Consider the following 23,054-nt stretch of genomic DNA (forward strand, 5'->3'; position numbering starts at 1 on the left):
GTTTCCACCACTAGACTGCAGCACCTGACCTCCACCATGCGTGCTGCAGCTCTTCAGGCACTGACAGCATCAGAACAGGCTGTTTCACCACAGACAGAGGCCCTCGTGTGGATTCACCTCGTCTGTCTGCAGAGGCGTTATAACTCGGACTGTGAGGGTTTCAGGATCTACAGGTACGTCCTGTGACTCATCCTTATTACATCCTAGGTGCTCATCAGTACACACAGAAACGTGAGAAAGTCTTAGGTTGTTTGCAGAAATGAAGCTGCTTGCTTATAAAGGAATCAAGAAATTAAACATAATAATATATTATGAGTAAATACCAAGCAACACAGTGTGTAATGTGTAAACTAGCATCTGCTCAGCTTGAATGTGGCGTCAGTGTTGTGTTTACAGCTTCCAGTGCCCTGAGAAACACTCACTGCCTTTCTTGTGGCGCTTGCTTCAATTAATGAAAAAGAAACAACGATTTTGTGACGAGAATTGGACAAACTGGGGCAAACCAAACCCTTCACTTTAACACGCAGGCTTCAGAAGAGACAGCTATAAATTAAAATTATTTTAAAACTGATTGAAAAAAAGCTAGTTTCCTCTTTCTGCTTTTTCACATCCTTTTTAAATTGGAAGCACACACTGCTAGCGTTTACAGAAGTACGCAGCAACCACAGAGGGCACGAGGTTTATTTTTTTTAGAAGCGTCACTTTTAATGAGATGCACATCTATCTCTTATATCTTCATTCTTCACTCGGGGAAATGGGGATAACAGCAGGGCAAAAAGAAACAACCCTTTATTAGATGTTTCTAATTTAGAGTTTGATAACATGAAGTGCTTCAGTCATAAGTGTAAGCAGGAAGTGCTGTTCTCACGGTAACATTGACCTTTCGTGCATTTAAGCATGTCGATTGCATCAGAAACAAAATCACACACACACACACACACACATACCATGCATACATCACTTCAGGGGACATTACATTGACTTACATGAATTTCCTGGAGACTTATCCTAAACCTAACCAAGTCTTCACCCTAATCCACGTTGTCCCCATAAGGGAGGCGAGTCCCCACAGGTGACTAAACAGATTTAGGTCCCCACAAGTATAGTAATGCTAGGCCACCACACACACACACACACACACACACACACACACACACACAACACACACACACACACACACACACACACATCTTAAGAAACCATATTGTTACAGAGCAACACAATAAAAGACAGATTGAACTATAACTCATGACATAACAAATCAGAGGGGGAGAAATACGTGTCAATAACAGCCTGTAGTATACGTATAGTGTTTATATTATACTGCTCTAAAGTTTATTCAGTATATTAGTGCTCGTATTATAGTGGTATTATATTCAGTTATCGTAATATGTCACACTGCCGTCATACTGTGTGTTTACTCGGATGTACTTGTTCTATAAATACCACTGCACTTCACCGCTTCTTTTGCACTTCTGGTTAGAAGCATTTGGTTTCCTCAGTGCTCTGTGCAATAGCATTTAATCCAATCTAATTTAGCCTGACCTGAAGGGGATTTATAAAAAGCAAAGACAGGATGGCCTGTGCTCTGAAATCTACAATCTTTGTCTGACAGTAAAATATGTGTGACAGTACTCCTGCTATTTATTTCAGGAAATTGTGCTTTTTTTTGTCTGGAAAGCTGAATAAAAACAAAGCTTGTACACCTTTTTAAACCTCTTTAAATTACATTAATGTAAAATACGCTTTACATGAATGCACAAAAGAATATCTTATTTCATTTTCCTACAGTCAGTCCTACACATTGGTAGACAAAGCTACCTTTCTAATATCGGCAAAGCTTTCTACTTTTCGTGTCAATACTGTACATATCTTATTTGAAAAAATTCGTATATGTAGTTTTTTGATATATCTATATTTGTAAATGTAAATACTGCTCTATATTTAAATGTTATTGTTATGAAAATATCTCTCGACACCGGGATGAGAATCAATAGTCAGGTACTAATTTATTCTGGCAAGAAGGAGCAGAGCTAAGTCACATACAAAGGATATGGTTCAACTCACACACGAGGTATGCTGCTCAAAGGAGCAGGAAGTAGCATCAAGCTTATGTCTAAAGTCAGGAGGTACCGAACAGTGTCGTAAACCGGTTTGGCGTCATCAGGCGTCATCGGGCGTCATCGGGCGTCATCGGGCGTCGGGACGTCTCTGGAAAGCCAGTGCTGCTCTTTGCCCCTCAAAGAGGAGAGGAGGCAAAGTGTGTGTGCTCTCGTTGGCATCAACAACATGAATGGTGCCCTGCCTTCTCCTCTCTACGAGGAGGCGGCTGCAAGGTCACACAGTGCAAGGTCACACGGTGCAAGGTCACACGGTGCAAGGTCACACACAGTATCGTGCCCATCAGAAAACCCGTAGTAAAGAAGACACCTTGTATTTTCTCCAACAGTTATTATAGTTTTATTTCTGGCCCTTTTCTTACAATGTACCTTCTTTAAATGTGTGTTTATGTATTCAACATCTACACCAAAGCAAAGTCCTCGTACCCACTTGTCAATAGCCCTGATTCTGAAAGAGTCTCAGCCCCCCTGCTGTGCCAGCTACGAGTGCACTTTCTACACGGCTTGCTTTTGAAATCCTAGTGTGACAGTCGAATCTCTCTTCCCCCTCACAGTGCAACTTCCTCATTCAGCGCCTTGTGTTCGATGAGACCGAGGCACACACTCCTGAAACGAGAACGAAAACTGACGGCTGACACACACACACACACACACACACACACACACACACACACAGATAAAGACAGATGAAGTGAGCGAGCTGTGGGAGTTAGGAGTGAGGAATCTGGAGCATCAGGACTGAAGGTCGGGGAGAAAAACTGCAACCATGCTGCGGCAGTCTGAACATCCTGATGCAGTTTGGCTCGGCGGCAAAGTAAGTCTCTACGTTCACTGAGAGTAGACTGAAAGCATCCTGAAACTAAACGTACCTTAAAGGGTCGTGGACGTATTGTTTATCTTTAATGTTTTAGTGTCTTATTTGTCCTTATTGTGTTGTAGATGTAGCTGCTGCGATAGTAGTGGGAAGTATATTACTCAAGTACTGTATTTAAGGAAGACTCGGTACTTTTCCATTTATTCTACATTATCCACTACATTTATGTCATAGTTTTAGCTACTAGTTACTTTGCAAGTTCATATTTTTCATACATAACCTTAATCCACTTATAAACTATTCATTATTATATTGTATTAAGATAGAAGTATAAAAAGTCCCGTTAGCACCACCTCTAAATGTATCTGCCAGCTGTGTATCTTACACATACATTTAATTACAATTAGCTACGCTTTTGCCAACAGTGATGAACATTAAAGCATCAACAATGATTATCCAGATGTTGTATCTAAACTCCTCTGAACCGGCCGTTTAGCAGAAAGACTTCTATCCCTTTTTAGCATTTTTGGACACTTTCATATTTGTATCCATTTCTTTGTGTTTTAAAGCGTGTCTGTGTGACCTTTAAAAGAAGATACACAATGACCCTCTCATGTATGACGAAGTCAGATGTACAAGAATGGAGCTTTGTTTAAAGCAGAATATTTGTATTATAGCTGTGTTGGCAAAGTGTTACTGTGAGTACGACTCTCCTCTACTTGTGCAACCTTTTTTTTTTATTAGTCAGTCTCTTCCTTAAAATGTCACTTCCTCGCTGGTGGCTCAGACTTTCACTTTATCTCCTCAGAGTGTTATAATAATAATAACTAGCACCAAATAAAAGCTCTTCTTAGTGAGCCGAGCCAAATTATCCGACTCACTAAGAAGAGCCGGAATTCCCGTCACTAATACGTAAAGAGATGGTAGGCTTGTTTGATTAATCTATCGATTAATCGACTATTTGGACTATTACGCCTTGCACAATTTCTCAAACGCTCTCATTTAGCGATCAACTTTTAGATTTAGCTTGAGGTTGTTTTAGGCATGTGGAAACTAACAATGAAGAAAATACTTGATTCAAAAATACATATATTATAAATTAACTAAACAAATTGTGAACAGAATTAACATTGCTTTTTATTTAAATTAAATAAATAATATTTCACATCAAAAGAAACAACAATGTTTTAACAAATCGTATTGAATAACAGAACTGTGAACAGAATAGCTGAAACTTTTACTAAATAAATAACTCAGTTAATCATGAACCCATGTTTGTATAATGTAGTTAACTCCGTGTGTTGCTGCTAGCATGCAGAACACCTGACGTGGAAGCGTTGCTCGTGGACGGGGCTACAGAGCTGCTAGAAAGACAGTCGAACTCGGTGCATTCCTCCGTCTGGATGTGGAGCACTTTTGCTAAATGTTTAGACAAATTGCTCGTGTTACCGCCCTTACATGCTAAACTCTTATTGCACTATTGGCAACGAGCATTGTCCACATCGAGACGGGTAAAGTTTAACCACCTCGGAGCGCTTCTCTCCGCCATCTCCGCCGTGTGTGGCTGCATGGAGCATAGCGTGTGTGTAACCGCCCCGCCCCCTCGCGCACAGACGGGGAGAGAGATCGCGTCTGGATTGGAAAGATCGAAAATACACCATAGACGCATTTGTTTGTCTTTTTGCATGTTAGAAACGAGCTGGCGACACTAAGACTGCGATATAATGTTTATGTAGCAATAACACACATGACATATATTTTTTAAATGTCTCCAGTACCGATAACGTTGGAGCTTAACGGCGCGTAAAGCACACGTGATGACGTCACCAACGAATCGACGACTGAATTAGTTGGCGACTAATTTGGTCATCGATTAAGTCGATTAGTTGTTGCACCCCTATTTCCCATCAAGCATTTCGCTTCCGCAGCCCGCGGAGAGGAACTGCGCCGCCTCGCTGGGCGTCTTTGTCCCGCGAGATTTCAACGTCTCATGTGGGCGAGCCTCCAGAGCAAGTCGGACAAAACGACTAACCTTCATGCAACGCGGCGATCGCAATGGCGTCGGTCTCGCTCGTCTTAAACAAGCCTAGTATCTATAACTTAAGGGATGGCTCGATTCAAGTCACGTGACACCCCCCCCCCCCCCCCCCCTTGGTCAGGTGACCAAGATGTAGTAACTTATTATTGCCTTATCTTAACTTATTGCTTCTGGCGACTGCATTTATTCTTCAAAACTCTAAGTATATCGACACTGAGCTGTTCTGTAATGAATCGTTCTTTTGCTTCGGTTTTGAAAGTCGTAGCTGTAAACGCACATCTGTATTAGTGACTAACATTTTTCAACCTGTTGCTCCTTTTTCTCTTCCCTTTCCAATCGCTACCAGAGAGTGAAGACTCCAAAACCAAGCGCTAGTCGTCCACCTGAAAGCTTCAACACGCACTTCAGTCTCAGAGGGTCGGAGGAGAGAGGAGGAGATCTGGAGGAGGGGGGGGGGGGGAAACCAGAACGAGAGGCATCGGATCAGGGGGAGCTCCTTGAACTCCTGTCCCTCATTTCAAATCCACGGGGCGAGGGTCTTCCATAACAGCGAGGTCAGAACGGGTGCATTAGAACGAGGTGGAGAGGAAATGCAACATTTGGGATGCCTCCAGGGGACACTCGCAGGTTTTCCAAGTGCTTCACCGCCTCTTTACTCTTTCAGGGTTTTAATTCTGAAGCTGCTGAAGTTATTTTCTTTTTCGATTCATACACTTGTTTATTTTTTTTCTACATGGTTACCTAATACAAGTTTACTCGATGACTGAACAGGTATTACAGTGAGCGTGCTTGACTTCTTGGTGCTTTGCCTTTCTTTCCACCTCGCCTGTTTTTGTGAGTCGGCAGGTGGAGAGAAAGAACACTATTCCGAAACTGATGTATAGGAATTATACAATGTAGGTTAGTGTGTGTGGATATATTGCACAAGACATTGGTATAATTTTCTAAAGAGTTATGTGTGTCGTCGCCCCCCCCCACACCATCCAAACATAAATATTCTGCTTTTCAATTCTGTCCCGCTTTGATCCTTCAAAAACGGAATAGTTCGCCGTCGTCCTACCGCAGGAAGTCTAGAAAGTGGGACTTATTTTACGTGTTATTTTCCCCACTCTGTCGACGCGACTCATCTTATTCCTGTCAGTTCAGAAGTGTTTCAGAATGTTTTCTGTAATCCCTTTTGCTCAAAGCACCTGGAATGTTACTTGAATTGCCCATAATAAGCGTTTTTAAGTTGTCAAACATCACGTCTGGAGAGCATGTTCTCACTCTGCCTCAGTTGCTGTGGCCTTGCCCTGTTTCTGAAGGGTCCTCTGTGGTTCTATAGGAGGGATTGTGTCTTTTGTTGCCTTTTTTTAACAGAGTTTACACAACACCAGTTCGCTGTCTGTCTCCTGACGTTAGTCCTACAAAGAACCCACGCTGAGTTTCTCAGGTGCATCACTCTCTACTCCAAACAGTCTCTATCCCTCAGACCACTCAATTTAAACCGTACACACTTCCCAAAGACGACTTACTGCAGGGTCTTTTTATCCTTTAGTGCACGTGATAGACCGGTGACTCAGTGGGGGGGGGGGGATTTGGAAATGCCTTGATCAGGAAAACAGTGCTCCCTATAACCTGGACATATAACACACCTGTAGAAACCACAAAGTGAGAGAAGAAGCCACATCGTTTAAATTGAATTCCTCGAGTTCTCCATGTATCCGAAGTCATTTTTAAAAAATAAATTCATTAATAGATAAACTACTTTGTTGTGTTTTTTGTACTTGATTTTCTCAACATGAAGGCAGCTGATTTAAAGGGATGGAAACACTGAATGCACTTTGGCCCCATCCCAAACCACGCCCTACACCCTACCCCTCTGTAGTGACACTCGCAGCTCAACGAGGCTCCCTCCTGTCAGATGGGGGGAGTAAACACAGCAGCAAGCTTTGGGACGGCCTCCCCTCTCTCCGGCAGAAACAGGAAGTGCCGTAACTGTATCTAACGGTTTAAAATCAGCATCTCTTAGACAAAAAGTTTAAATTAATAACTCAAATAAAACTCCAAACATCTTTCATTGTGTTACTTTTTTGTAAAGCTATTTTGGTTTTAAACCTGATGTTTATAAGCTTCTTAGTTTTTGCAACAGTCTGTAAATATACACAACTTTATAATAAAATGCACACATTTACTTTTTTCTAGACTAAACACAGGTTTGATCCTAAGTTAAAACATATGAGGTTGTTATCATCGTAGTTTATCAGTGGATGTTTGCTGGAACTACTTGTTAACAGCTTGTTTCCTGCCGGACACACACAGCGTGACTCCGGTCAGGTAGAGACCGGTCTCAAGTCGGCACCGCTGTTTGATGGCTTGATAGCCCACTCCCCCTCCACACCGCTCCACACTCGTTGGTTTGGAACAGGCGTCGGGCGGTGGTTTGGAATTGGGCCTTAGAAAACAGTTAGTCAAAGTAATGCAGCAAGTAGCATGATAATCAACACATGGCAGGACCACCTCAAATACGATAACATCTATATATTTCCTATCGAATACAAAAATAATAGGAGCATCACAAATGTACCTTTTGCTAAAACACCATTTCCTGTGTGGTTAGTACAATTGCCTCTCAGTGGCATTTAATCAGCTGAAGAATAATCTGTGTTAATATAGCATTTAATACTATTTGATTTCCTTCATAAAGGACAAAACATTTAATATATTTTGTCATGGCTGAGAAGTTAAGCATTTTGTGTATCTGCAAGAAAAATGTATATTATATCAGTCTTACAGTATGTCGTGAGTAAGTGTTCTATTGTGTTCAATCTTGTATTTAATTGTTATCCAGAGATTAATATTGTTCGTGAAGCAATTGTTTTGCTGCTGTAAGAACAGATGTATCCGAAACGACTTGCCATCCTTGTTAGTGCTGTGCATTTTGCAGTTTCCACCACTAGACTGCAGCACCTGACCTCCACCATGCGTGCTGCAGCTCTCCAGGCACTGACAGCATCAGAACAGGCTGTTTCACCACAGACAGAGGCCCTCGTGTGGATTCACCTCGTCTGTCTGCAGAGGCGTTATAACTCGGACTGTGAGGGTTTCATGATCTACAGGTACGTCCTGTGACTCATCCTTATTACATCCTAGGTGCTCATCAGTACACACAGAAACGTGAGAAAGTCTTAGGTTGTTTGCAGAAATGAAGCTGCTTGCTTATAAAGGAATCAAGAAATTAAACATAATATATATTATGAGTAAATACCAAGCAACACAGTGTGTAATGTGTAAACTAGCATCTGCTCAGCTTGAATGTGGCGTCAGTGTTGTGTTTACAGCTTCCAGTGCCCTGAGAAACACTCAACTGCCTTTCTTGTGGCGCTTGCTTCAATTAATGACAAGAAAGAAACAACGATTTTGTGACGAGAATTGGACAAACTGGGGCAACCAAACCCTTCACTTTAACACGCAGGCTTCAAAAGAGACAGCTATAAATTAAATTATTTTAAAACTGATTGAAAAAAAGCTAGTTTCCTCTTTCTGCTTTTTCACATCCTTTTTAAATTGGAAGCACACACTGCTAGCGTTTACAGAAGTACGCAGCAACCACAGAGGGCACGAGGTTTATTTTTTTAGAAGCGTCACTTTTAATGAGATGCACATCTATCCTCTTATATCTTCATTCTTCACTCGGGGAATGGGGATAACAGCAGGGCAAAAAGAAACAACCCTTTATTAGATGTTTCTAATTTAGAGTTTGATAACATGAAGTGCTTCAGTCATAAGTGTAAGCAGGAAGTGCTGTTCTCACGGTAACATTGACCTTTCGTGCATTTAAGCATGTCGATTGCATCAGAAACAAAATCACACACACACACACACACACACATACCATGCATACATCACTTCAGGGGACATTACATTGACTTACATGAATTTCCTGGAGACTATCCTAACCTAACCAAGTCTTCACCCTATCCACGTTGTCCCCATAAGGGAGGCGAGTCCCCACAGGTGACTAAACAGATTTAGTCCCCACAGTATAGTAATGCTAGGCCACACCACACACACACACACACACACCACACACACACACACACACACAACATCTTAAGAAACCATATTGTACAGAGCACACAATAAAAGACAGATTGAACTATAACTCATGACATAACAAATCAGAGGGGGAGAAATACGTGTCAATAACAGCCTGTAGTATACGTATAGTGTTTATATTATACTGCTCTAAAGTTTTATTCATATATTAGTGCTCGTATTATAGTGGTATTATATTCAGTTCTCGTAATATGTCACACTGCCGTCATACTGTGTGTTTACTCGGATGTACTTGTTCTATAAATACCACTGCATTCACCGCTTCTTTTGCACTTCTGGTTAGAAGCATTTGGTTTCCTCAGTGCTCTGTGCATAGTATTTAATCCAATCTAATTTAGCCTGACCTGAAGGGGATTTATAAAAAGCAAAGACAGGAAATGGCCTGTGCTCTGAAATCTACAATCTTTGTCTGACAGTAAAATATGTGTGACAGTACTCCTGCTATTTATTTCAGGAAATTGTGCTTTTTTTTGTCTGGAAAGCTGAATAAAAACAAAGCTTGTACACCTTTTTAAACCTCTTTAAATTACATTAATGTAAAATACGCTTTACATGAATGCACAAAAGAATATCTTAATTTCATTTTCCTACAGTCAGTCCTACACATTGGTAGACAAGCTACCTTTCTAATATCGGCAAAGCTTTCTACTTTTCGTGTCAATACTGTACATATCTTATTTGAAAAAATTCGTATATGTAGTTTTTTGATATATCTATATTTGTAAATGTAAATACTGCTCTATATTTAAATGTTATTGTTATGAAAATATCTCTCGACACCGGGATGAGAATCAATAGTCAGGTACTAATTTATTCTGGCAAGAAGAGCAGAGCTAAGTCACATACAAGGATATGGTTCAACTCACACACGAGGTATGCTGCTCAAAGGAGCAGGAAGTAGCATCAAGCTTAGTCTAAAGTCAGGAGGTACCGAACAGTGGTCGTAAACCGTTTGGCGTCATCAGGCGTCAATCGGGCGTCGGGACGTCTCTGGAAAAGCCAGTGCTGCTCGTTGCCCCTCAAGAGGAGAGGGAGGCAAAGTGTGTGTGCTCTCGTTGGCAATCAACAACATGAATGGTGCCCTGCCTTCTCCTCTCTACGAGGAGGCGGCTGCAAGGTCACACACAGTGCAAGGTCACACGGTGCAAGGGTCACACTGTGCAAGGTCACACACAGTATCGTGCCCATCAGAAAAACCCTTAGTAAAGAAGACACCTTGTATTTTCTCCAACAGTTATTATAGTTTTATTTCTGGCCCTTTTCCTTACAATGTACCTTCTTTAAATGTGTGTTTATGTAGTCTACACCAAAAGCAAAGTCCTCGTACCCACTTGTCAATAGCCCTGATTCTGAAAAGAGTCCTCAGCCCCCCCTGCTGTGCCAGCTACGAGTGCACTTTCTACACGGCTTGCCTTTTGAAATCCTAGTGTGACAGTCGAATCTCTCTTCCCCCCTCACAGTGCAACTTCCTCATTCAGCGCCTTGTGTTCGATGAGACCGAGGCACACACTCCTGAACGAGAACGAAAACTGACGGCTGACACACACACACACACACACACACACACACACACACACAGATAAAGACAGATGAAGTGAGCGAGCTGGTGGGAGTTAGGAGTGAGGAATCTGGAGCATCAGGACTGAAGGTCGGGGAGAAAAACTGCAAACCATGCTGCGGCAGTCTCTGAACATCCTGATGCAGTTTTGGCTCGGCGGCAAAGTAGTCCTCTACGTTCACTGAGAGTAGAACTGAAGCATCCTGAAACTAAACGTACCTTAAAGGGTCGTGGACGTATTGTTTATCATTTTAATGTTTTAGTGTCTTATTTGTCCTTATTGTGTTGTAGATGTAGCTGCTGCGATAGTAGTGGGAAGTATATTTACTCAAGTACTGTATTTAAGGAAGACTTCTCGGTACTTTTCCATTTATTCTACATTATCCACTACATTTATGTCATAGTTTAGCTACTAGTTACTTTGCAAGTTCATATTTTTCATACATAACCTTAATCCACTTATAAACTATTCATTATTATATTGTATTAAGATAGAAGTATAAAAGTTCCCGTTAGCACCACCTCTAAATGTATCTGCAGCTGTGTATCTTACACATACATTTAATTACAATTAGCTACGCTTTGCCAACAGTGATGAACATTAAAGCATCAACAATGATTATCCAGATGTTGTATCTAAACTCCTCTGAACCGGCCGTTTAGCAGAAAGACTTCTATCCCTTTTTAGCATTTTTGGACACTTTCATATTTGTATCCATTTCTTTGTGTTTTAAAGCGTGTCTGTGTGACCTTTAAAAAGAAGATACACAATGACCCTCTCATGTATGACGAAGTCAGATGTACAAGAATGGAGCTTGTTTAAAGCAGAATATTTGTATTATAGCTGTGTTGGCAAAGTGTTACTGTGAGTACGACTCTCCTCTACTTGTGCAACCTTTTTTTTTTATTAGTCAGTCTCTTCCTTAAAATGTCACTTCCCTCGCTGCGGTGGCTCAGACTTTCACTTTATCCTCCTCAGAGTGTTATAATAATAATAACTAGCACCAAATAAAACGGTTTGATCACAATTCAATAAAACACGATGCCAGTAGAGTGCGCCCACGTGTGAAGCCAGCTTCGTCTTCTAGTCATTCAAAGTGCTTCATAGAAAAGCCTCACGACGTAGAGCAACTTGAAGCCATTTGAGTCCTGAGCATCCTCACCTGCTGACCCGGAGAGGGCTTGAGTTTCTCGCTTTGAGGAAATTAGGGTTTTTCCTTCAGGTTTCCATGTTCTCGTTTTGTTGCAAACGCAGTGTTGTAAAGCTGGAAGGCCTCAGTGGCTGCTTCCTCTCGAAAGTGTCCGCACGCTGTTTGGGGTTTTTTACAAAGTCACGTGTGGGGACTCGCCTCCCTTATGGGGACAAAGTGGAGGTCCCCATAAGGGAATCATTAAGTTAAGGGTAAAGTTAGGGTTTGTGTGTGTGTGTGTGTGTGGTGTGTGTGTGTGTGTGTGTATGTGTGTGTGTGTGTGTGTGGTGTGTGTGTGTGGTGTGTGTGTGTGTGTGTGTGTGTGTGTGTGTGTGTTGTGTGTGTTGTGTTGTGTGTGTGTGTGTTGTGTGTTGTGTGTGTGGTGTGTGTGTGTGTGTGTGTGTGTGTGTGTGTGTGTGTGTGGCTCGGTGGCATCTCTGACATTTAATAATAACCAGCGTGCCTCTGCAGCAGTGCATTGTGGGTTTCTCACTTTGTACTGGAACACCTTTGTGCAGAGAAACACACCTACACAAATATAACGCACGCAGAGTATTTACACCTACGTTACGGTGAGAACACAGCATCAGCAAGATATAAGAACCCATTTTGTATTTCTCTTTTATTTACAGTATACACATTTATTTCATATTTGTCCATTTTAATGACATTATATTTTATTTTCATTTATTTACTTTATTTATTTCGAATAAATGTGTCAAAATAATTCAGATGTGTACTAACAGACTTTTAATAATGGGTTTAATTAACACAAAATATGAAATGTTTACAGTAAGGCTTATAGAAATCAAAATAATGATAAATAAACTCCATAAATAGGAAATTATAAAAAAATTAATCGTACATTTTCCTTTTTGGGATGTTTCATGGGCTTCCTCACTTCACTCAGGAATATTACATTAATTGTTAATTAGTTGTCTCTGCTCCGATGAAAGTCAGATATAAAGGGAACTGGTGGTTGGTTAAAACACGCAGGGTATTTATCTTCTGTTTTTAAACGCCAGATGTTTACGGGAGGGGATACAAGGTTTCCTGTCTGCGTAAAGCCTGTTTCATCACCTCATCTCCTCCTTCTTGCAGCAGATACTAGATGGTGTGTGTGTGTGTGTGTGTGTGTGTGTGGTGTGTGTGTGTGTGTGTGTGTGTGTGTGTGTGTGTGTGTGTTGTGTGTGTGTGTGTGTGTGTGTGTGTGTGTGTTGTGTGTGTGTGTGTGTGTGGTGTGTGTGTGTGTGTGTGTGTGTGTGTGTGTGTGTGTGTGTGTGGTCTGCAGATATATGTAAAGGGTCAGAGCAGATGATGTGAACTTAAAGAGTGTTTTATAATTGATATCATCTTGTATCTCACTTTCTTCCTCCAGCATGCAGCGCAGTAATGATGTTTTCATTAAGGGATATAGCATACAAAATCCCTTTTACATAGGATTAAGTCCAGTTATTATTCATAAAAACTTAATTTCATTCTCATATTTAATTTGTATCACTTTATCTATTTTTATAATCCATTTGAAATCCATTTGTAATATGATCAAAAGTTCCTACTACCATCCGAGAGACGTATTTTGATCAATAAAATCACTTTTGTGGAGCATCAAATATATAATAATTGGAACAACATTATTATTTCTAATGTTTATATTGTATTTGGTCACTTGGCTCCAAGATACATACCGTCTTGTCCTTTCCGAATATAATTGAATACATGTAGTACCTTTTAAGAAACTTTCTATAACGCCAGTTTATGACTCCGAGGTTGCATCCTCAGATGTGTTCAGTCATGCAATGTTTTAAAAATAAGATATTTAAAAGGTAATTCACTTGAGAAACACTTTGTTATATTCCATGGAATGCTCTTAACATCCCGATAGCAATGAATACATGAAATGCTTTGACAACAAATCCATAAAAAATGTCATCTGGAAGCCGTGGCGCTGTAGAAAGCACGACCAATCATCTGAGCCGGCTAAAGTAGCTGGATGGCCTACCTGCCTGTCAGCCTTCCATCTGGGCACAAACTGATCTCGTGCCCTCATTGGTCATGTGCGCGTTCGTGTGTGTTGGGGGAGGGGCTCTGTGAGGAAGGGGCAGATTTTTTTCAGTTGTGTATTTTCAAATTCTCGCGCACTCGAGCTGGTTTCTCCATTCGTACCTCCCCCACCTTTAACAGGACTAAAAGCTCTTGATTAGCACCGACTAAAATACATTTTCAGCCAAAGAAAAAGCAATGACAGCTATTTTACATAACATGCTAACACACAGCATGGGATAGAAACACTTGGAAACTAGTAATTACTTGATTTATTTTCTAAGATTTCTTATACCCGTTTCCATACAACGTAACAATAATCACATGAGAGAAGGAACTTTGAAAGAGTATACTTGTGAAACCTCTTTTTTTCCATGTTCTTAAGTCATAAACACGGGAAAAATACATTACATTACATTTAGCTGACGCTTTTATCCAAAGCGACTTACAATAAGTGCATTCGACCAGGAAGACACAACCTTGAAGAAAACTGAATCATAAAGTACATCAGGTTTCATAGAGCCAAACATTTCAAGTGCTACTCAACTGGCTTTAGATCAGCCAGTCCTTTATTAGTATATAAGTGCTTTGTTAATAGTTCTATCGCTCGAACTGGAGTCGAAAGAGATGAGTTTTCAGTCTGGAAGGTGTGTAAGCTTTCTGCTGTCCTGATGTCAATGGGAGCTCATTCCACCATCTTGGAGCCAGGATAGCAAACCCACGTGTTTCTGCTGATGGGAACTTGGGTCCCCCTCGCAGAGAGGGTGCAGCGAGTCGTTTGGCTGATGCAGAGCGGAGTGCACGTGCTGGGGAGTACGGTTTAACCATGTCCTGGATGTAGGAAGGGCCAGATCCATTCGCAGCATGGTACGCAAGCACCAGTGTCTTGAAGTGGATTCTAGCAGTTACCGGAAGCCAGTGGAGGGAGCGGAGGAGCGGAGTGGTGTGGGAACATGTAGGAAGGTTGAAGACCAGACGAGCCGCTGCATTCTGGATGAGCTGCAGAGGTCGGATGGCACATGCAGGTAGACCAGCCAGGAGGGAGTTGCAGTAGTCTAGGCGTGAGGTGACGAGAGCCTGGACCAGAACCTGCGTGGCTTTCTGGGTCAGCTGGGGACGCATCTTCCTGATGTTGTAGAGCGAAATACAATTTAGCTTAAACAAAAAACATTTGATCACGGATATTATTTGTTTCCCTCGCCTCTCAAGGTTTCACGACTTTCGGGTACGCTACGAGTCCAACATCAAATGTCAACAGGACTAAAAGCGCTTGATTAGCTTCGACTTTTTTATTGATGATTAAACAGAAAGTGGGACATTCGTGGGAGATATGCTCAGGATAAAGATATTCAATATATATCAAGTTGTGTGTTATTTTCTCACTGTTCTGGACATCAAGGTTATTTCCCTCATGTATTAATAAACACACCATACCTTCCTGCAGGTCACATGATGCCACTGAACTCCTGCACGAGGACCTGGTTACGGTGAGAAGATTCAGCTTCTCCTTCAAGAATGTCTGTTCATCACCAACTGATTGATTATGATTTCATCTTTATTTAATTCAAATGTATTGATATTTAGCTTCAGAAAAAAACTATCATTATTTTATGAAATCTAGATCAGACACGGTTTGTTTATATATTTATATTACTGACTTGTTTACTGTTGAGTTATGATAACCAGTGCGTCTGTTCACCACCATTCAAAGAATATGTTAACAAACACAATTTGAAAATGCGCCACATCGTGCATTTAATAAATATTTTAAATAAATAATAATAGTTAAAGGGCACCTATCATGCTATTTGTAGGCAATAACATAGGTCTCTCAGATATATACAAATATACAAAAACATGTCTATGAAGTGTTTTGCTCAAAATACCAAACAGATCACCCATTCTAGCCATGCCTCATGTCCCTCTATTTCACTTCCTGTTTCTAAAGTGCTGATTTGGGTATAAAGCTTTAAAAAAAAAAAAAAATTGATATAATAATAAAAGGAGGGGTCTGAGCTCATGCGGGACCCGGCAGCTACCGTCTAAACTAAATGCTGCCGTGATGAAACGCCATATCATGGATTATCAAGGCTCTGAAACAGTCTGGAGCTCAAAGGCTTTCTCTCTTGCCGGTTACACCACAAGGTGAGTTCCTTTCTACTTCCTGCTTCTTCACACACATGCTCTCCAGCACAGGTTAGCTCTGAGTGTTAGCGATGCTAATGTAAACACCGACCATATTACGTCCAAAACAGTCGGGCATTGTTTCTGATAGCAGCGTTTCTGATTGGGCCGTGGGTCCACATTTCAGATGTTACGTCATATCGGACGCAAATCTGGACACATATTTATGAATGAAATACATCAAAAAGTGAATTTTGCATGATAGGTCCCCTTTAAGCTAACAATCACATTTGTTTTATTATTTTTTTTATTATTATTATTATATATTCTAATACTTTCCCATTACTATTTAATTCATATCATTTATTTTACTACTAATCTTGTGTTTCTTATATAAATACATCTATACAATTGTGAATTTTAACTTTATATAAGTGGAGGCTTCAAATAATTACAGTGGGTTTTCTTGCCTCTTCTTGCTCTGTATGTATATTTGTATATTTTGTAAGTGTGCCACGCAGTTAACTACAATCAAAAGGAATATATAACGTTGTTTAACCTTTAATAACTGCTCTATATGTGTGTTAAATATGTGTGTTTGTGTGTGCAGGTGGAGCAGCGTGTGGAGCCCGGCTAAGAAGGCGGCTCAGGTTCTGCACAAGAAGCTGCAGGGCTGCATGCACAGCCACACTGGGCTGGACGCTGAAGAAACGGATGGTACTGAAACGGATTCACCCATGAGGGAAAGGGCAGAAAACTATATATTTGATTTGTTACTGAAAGATTTCTGCTCCTGGTTCTGCAGAAGAAGCTTCCTCTGATGCTGCTCTCTGTCAGCATGGCGGATAGCCCTCAAGGACTTCGATGCAGAGTCCTCCATCAGGTGAATATACGCAGAATCACATTTATTATCAAACATGTGTAATGGCATAGACATTACAAGCCTACAAGCCATAGCATGGACCAGGAAAATAATTACATAAAAAGGGCTCCTATCATGCTATTTCTAGGCAATAGCATAGGTCTCTTAGATATATAAAAATATATAAAAACATGTCTGTGAAGTGTTTTGCTCAAAATACCAAACAGATCACCCATTCTAGCCACGCCTCATATCCCTCTGTTTCACTTCCTGTTTCAAAAGTGCTGATTTGGGGTATAAAGCTTTAATAAAAAGCTACTGTCTAAACTAAATGCTGCCGTGATGAAACGCCACATCATGGATTATCAAGGCTCTGAAACAGTCTGGAGCTCAAAGGCTTTCTCTCTTGCCGGTTATACCACAAGGTGAGTTCCTTTCTACTTCTTCACACACATGCTCTCCAGTGCAGGTTAGCTCTGAGTGTTAGCCATGCTAATGTGAACACCGACCATATTACGTCCAAAACAGTCGGGCATTGTTTCTGATAGCAACGTTTCTGATTGGGCCGTGGGTCCACATTTCAGATATTACGTCATATTGGACGCAAATCTGGATCAGCTCCGTTGTTCCCCGTTTTTAGAGATTTGGGTACGGAGGAAAAGAGAGAGGGTTTTATTTTCATATGCTGCGTGAGTTCCCCGACACACCGGGGACACATGTTGATGTATAAAAGAAAGTGCATTTTGCATGATAGGTCCCCTTTAAAAATAATACAATACAAAAAAATATATATATAAAAAACAAGAAATCATGCATAAAAAAACATTAATTAATTAGAGACAGAAATTAATGAAAGATTTGTTATATTGGAAGCCTTTGTTTAACTGTGTGTGTGTGTGTGTGTGTGTGTGTGTGTGTGTGTGTGTGTGTGTGTGTGTGTGTGTGTGTGTGTGTGTGTGTGTGTGTGTGTGTGTGTGTGTGTGTGTGTGTGTGTGTGTGTGTGTGTGTGTGTGTGTGTGTGTGTGTGTGTGTGTGTGTGTGTGTGTGTGTGTCAGGAGGGTGCTGGAGATGTGCTGCTTCATGGAGAAGATGCTGGCCAGCATGCTCGCAGACTTTGAGATGAAGGTGGAGAAAGATGTTTTGGAGCCGCTGAACAAGCTCAGCGAGGTGAGAGACTGCACATATTGATATTTAATGAGTTAAGAGTCAACAGTTCAACGCTAACAAAAGTGTTATGTATTGCACTGCTCTGGCGTTTGTATCGTCTGTGTTTTTGTCTGTTTATCACCAGAGTCACGGCTTGTTGTTCATTTCTGTCCCACTATATTGTCTGAATACTAATATGGACAACCTTTCTGTAGCTGACTGGAAATTAAATAGCAAAACATAGAATGGATGTAATGTTTTTGTACCATTCCTTTAAACTGAATGTATTTTGTTTCCTTCCAGGATGATTTACCAGAGATTCTCAAGAACAAGAAGCAGTTTGCAAAGCTCACTACAGACTGGAACAGCGCCAGAACCAAGTGAGCCCCATCCACTGATCCCTGTCACAGTCAATCCAACATCGAACACACGCTTTAACGTGTGTGTGTGTGTGTGTGTGTGTGTGTGTGTGTGTGTGTGTGTGTGTGTGTGTGTGTGTGTGTGTGGTGTGTGTGTGTGTGTGTGTGTGTGTGTGTGTGTGTGTGTGTGTGTGTGTGTGTGTGTGTTGTGTGTGTGTGTGTGTGTGTGTGTGTGTGTGTGTGTGTGTGTGTGTGTGTGTGTGTGTGTGTGTGTGTGTGTGTGTGTGTGTGGTCAGGAGCCAGGCCAGCACGGGTCCTCAGGCAAAGCAGGACGGGCTGAGGGAGGAAGTGGAAGAAGCCTGGAGGAGGTTAGAGAGCATCAAGGTATCTGCATTTCTTTTACACGCATACCTGGGAAAATGTGTATTATTAAAGCTCCCACGTCACGGCCATTTCTACTGATCATAATTCCATTGTTGAGGTCTACTAGAATAAATGTATATTGTTCAATGTTCCAACCTCACATTGGTTTCTCACAGCATCTCTGTATAGTCTGTGTATTCACTCTCTGTCCTAAACGGCTCGTTGGAGCTCCTCCCCCCCCCCCCTCCCTGTGAGCCCAGTGGCCGTCTGCGAGACAGCGAGACACAGCGGAACTCAGCCTGAAACACACACACACACACACACACACACACACACACACACACACACACACACACACACCACACACACACACACACACACACACACACACACACACACACACACACACACCCGCAGCCTGGCTGGGAGTGTGTGTGTGTGCCCAGGCTGAGTTCCGCGGTGTCTCGCCGACCCCACACCAGTGAGCCGGCTCACAGTGTCCCGCTCCTCGCAGCAGCGAGCCTCGCAACGTCCCGCCGAGTATGTTTGTGTGAGGAAGTCAGGATTGGTCCAAACGTAACGGCTCCGTGGACGTAGCGGCAACGGACCAATCTGCGGAGCCGTTACGTTACGTCACTATAACCCAAGAAGTAAACAATGGAGAATGAGAAATGTCCACCGAGGCGTTCTGGGGCAGCAGACAGGTCTTCTCTGAGTTAGAGCTTTACTCGCTACAGGGTGCACTCTGAGGGTTTGTGACTGCAGACCGTTTACATGCAGAAAAACCTTCATAACACGAGGGGACGGGTAACAACCGGAAAAGCATGACATGGGGCCTTTAAGGAAACACTACGAGAAAAAATATGTTTTCTTCATGCACTTGTCACATTTTGGGAGTTTTCCTTCAAATATGTGGCAAGGAAAGATCCAAATCAGGTGATTATTATAACCATTTTATCCATTTTCATCTGTAAGTTTCTCCCCAAATTCACCAGAAAGTAGCATTAGATCATTCCTAATTTGAATATTTAAACATAACATCTAAGAAAGAGAAAATAATTGTCTTATTAACTGTGATCAACTCAGGAAGTTTCATGATGATATCTATTAGATATCCTAATCACCTGTCGTGTCTTTTTAAATGTATGAATTTTACAATACGTATCTTTGAAGGCTGTTTTCGCAAAACGTTTTTTCTCACTCATACCCATCATTCTTTCTGCAAACAATCTGTTTTTACTATGTCAGCTAAATAAAACGGATTTCCCTCACACGTAAAAATAAATGTCAGTAATACACATTGGAGGTTTCACCGTGACATATCTTTACCCTTTTCACTCAGGATCAGTACTCTGCAGATCTGTATCACTTTGCAACCAAAGAAGACGACTACGCTAACTACTTCATCCGCGTGAGTTGCAGATTCGACTTGTTCTTTTTCTCTTTAAGTGATCAAACTAAATACGACTTCTTTTAGCTTCTGGAGCTGCAGGCCGAGTATCACAAACACTCCCATGAGTTCCTGGACAAAAACATCAGCGAGCTCAAAGAGAACCACAGTCAAAAAGGTAGAGATTGCATCACTTTATTTTCTGCGCTGTCACTTAGGGATGCATTCCGGTATCCGGTATTACCGAAATACCGGTTACTGGTGGCTGAAATCAGATCCGGTTTCGATACTTTAAAAACATTTTTTAAATTCATTTTAAAAGTGAGTGCGTCGCCCGTGATGGCGGGTGTTATAAATTAAATTGCATACTCGTTTTTCTTCATATTTTATGTATTTTTCATTGTTTGTTCAATACTAGAAAGGTAAGTCCCACAAATGAACTGTGGTGGGATTTGTTTTCTCTCACCAGTGAAGGCAAATGTTGATTTTAAAGATGAGATTTGTTTGTTTGTGCAATGCCGAGATCTCATGACCTTTATTCTATTATGTATTTGTTCTCTAGTCGAATCTCAGGTTTAATAATAATTATAACGGTCTGTTTGCATCGACAAGATGTGCTGTTCACGCGGCACACCTGATGGCGGGTGTTATAAAAGATATTCCATAATCGGTTTTCTTCATATTTTGTATGTATTTTTCATTGTTTGTTCAGTACTAGAAGGTCCAAGAAGTCCCACAATTGAATTTAATATTCATTTGACATGTTAACTATATCGTAAAGCGCTTCATGGGAGTAATTGTGGGATGATACATTTTCAAAGTATCGGTTGAGTATCGGTATCGGTATCGTAAAAAAGTCAACGATATGCATCCCTACTGTCACTGCAGTATTTCTACGTGTGCTCTTATTACCTCTGTATGTTCATCTCATTGTTCAGGGTCACAGCTGAGCCTCTCCAATCAGAAGGTGTACGGCGAGCCTCTTCTCTCTCATCTGTCTGAGAGCAACAGAGAAATCGCTGTTCCCATCGAGGAGTGTATCCACATGTTGCTGAGAACAGGCATGACTGAGGAGGTAGGACTTCTGATAGCATGGGACTTTAGTTTAAAGGGTCATATCAGTATTTATTACATGGCTGAGTTGAATACTTGATGCTGATTGGTCAATTCAGAACATGTGACACCTTGTTAATCCAGTAGTACAGACCGCTGTCAAGGACTTATTGACCGTTGTTAAGGACGCTCACATCTGCAGAAAGAAGTCTGGTCTGGTTGTTTGCTTGTCTTTAGTTTTCCGTTGTCTCCCGTCTGAGAGCAACATGGAGGATTTTAATATTAATTTGAATATATTTGGAGAGCACAGTAATTTGGATGAATGGTTAGTGGCTGATGAGTCCCCAGCGAAGAAAAGAAAAAGACAAGTGGGACAAGAAAACAGCGGAGAAGTAACGGGGCAGAAACCCTCCTTTTTACGCAACGGTCCAGATATAGACATCAAACGGCGACACATACTCAGTTGCCAGTTCCTTTGGCATTAGGGCAGGGATATCTAGATACTTCCCAAGGTTTGACATAATGAATTGTGCTACTTTTAAAGCAAGCAACGATGTTTTCAAATCTGTAATCAAAGAGGTCCGCAAAAACGCTATCGAAGCAGTTCCTGCCGTTAGTTCAAACAGTAACAACGGCCTTTTTTTCCTAGCGGATGCATGTCATTTTAAATCAATAAAACTATTTTTTAAATCAATAAAAATATGTTTTAAATCTATAAAAGTATTTCAATTAATATTGGGAGTCACTTTGTTGAGAATGTGGCCGTGTAATAAGCGAGATAATGTGCAGCGAGGCCTCTCTTTTCACCCTCTGTCTGAAACCAGAGCCAAGTCTGCTCTGATTGGTTAGCTGGCCGGCTCTGTAGTGATTGGTCAACCGCTTAGAGATGTCCCGCCCCTTAGCCTATCACGTACAATGTGTTGGAGCGCTAGCCAATAGAAGCACAAGTGTTGCATAGTATTCACTGTTACATGTCTGATATGTGTATGTAATGTAAAGCGCTTTGGGCATTCGCAAAAGCGCTCTAATAAATGTAATGAATTATGATTATTATTATTATAGTGATGTCCCGAAGTATAAAAAGGATTCAAATGGGGTCGTTTTGGGGGGTGGGAGAGAGAGAAACTCCCTCTGGAGGTCACACAAGGATTTTAGCCTTTGCAGACCATTTACATGCACACCATAGAACACACTGCAGGAGAGGGAAACCCCAAAAACACAATAGGGCCTCTTTAAGTGCTTTTGCTCCTGCTCCAGCTCTAACATGTAATCTCTCTTCCTCTCGTCTTTCTCTCGTCCATCAGGGTCTGTTTCGTCTGGCGGCGGCCGCCTCGGTGGTGAAGAGGCTGAAGATGTGTTTGGACCAGGAAGCGGTGGACCACAGCGAGTTCAGCATGGACCCTCACGCTGTGGCCGGTAGGGTTTACACCACCTCTGTTCCCTCAGATTTCACTCTTCCTCGTTTGTTCAGTCAACGCGACTTTTGCTGCTTTCTGCACAGTTCCTCTTCTGTTTACTCCAAATACTGACGCGGCTGCAGCTTCCAGTAACGTGAATATTTCCTGTGTGCTGGATACTTTTAGATCAGGTTTCATGTGTGTGGATCCACTTTTACCAAATAGTTAAAGAAAACAGACAATGTAGTCTACCTGCAAGCACTGTGAACCCGGAGTACCCAAACGTTTATTATAGCGATGTGTAGCAGGGAACCCCGTGATTACAAACTGCCAGATGCTAACTCACATATGTTGGGCAATTTGCACAACTAGCATAAAACTGACCATTTTGATCCTAAACATTTCAGAATCCCCAATAACCCCCAGAACCACTCAAAACTGTCGCAATCGACCGAGCCATTTTTAGCTATTGTCTACACAAGCTATAATGCTAATTAAG

General features: G+C 41.5%; 1 protein-coding gene across 1 annotated transcript in view; it reads left to right on the forward strand.

Annotated features, from left to right (window-relative positions):
* Positions 1-10,562: 10,562 nt before the first annotated feature.
* The window catches only part of sh3bp1 (SH3-domain binding protein 1), a 29,835-nt gene continuing 17,343 nt past the window's right edge, over positions 10,563-23,054 (forward strand). Inside the window, 15 exon segments of the mRNA XM_034107079.2 lie at positions 10,563-10,774; positions 10,776-10,792; positions 15,306-15,348; positions 16,596-16,613; positions 16,615-16,692; positions 16,694-16,702; positions 16,791-16,835; positions 16,837-16,868; positions 17,903-18,014; positions 18,297-18,373; positions 18,649-18,736; positions 20,058-20,126; positions 20,193-20,283; positions 21,044-21,180; positions 22,463-22,574. Coding sequence (XP_033962970.1) covers positions 10,742-10,774; positions 10,776-10,792; positions 15,306-15,348; positions 16,596-16,613; positions 16,615-16,692; positions 16,694-16,702; positions 16,791-16,835; positions 16,837-16,868; positions 17,903-18,014; positions 18,297-18,373; positions 18,649-18,736; positions 20,058-20,126; positions 20,193-20,283; positions 21,044-21,180; positions 22,463-22,574 — 961 coding nt within the window. The 5' untranslated portion in view covers positions 10,563-10,741.

Source organism: Pseudochaenichthys georgianus, chromosome 19, assembly GCF_902827115.2.
Source record: "Pseudochaenichthys georgianus chromosome 19, fPseGeo1.2, whole genome shotgun sequence".
In the NCBI taxonomy this organism is placed as follows: Eukaryota; Metazoa; Chordata; class Actinopteri; order Perciformes; family Channichthyidae; genus Pseudochaenichthys; species Pseudochaenichthys georgianus.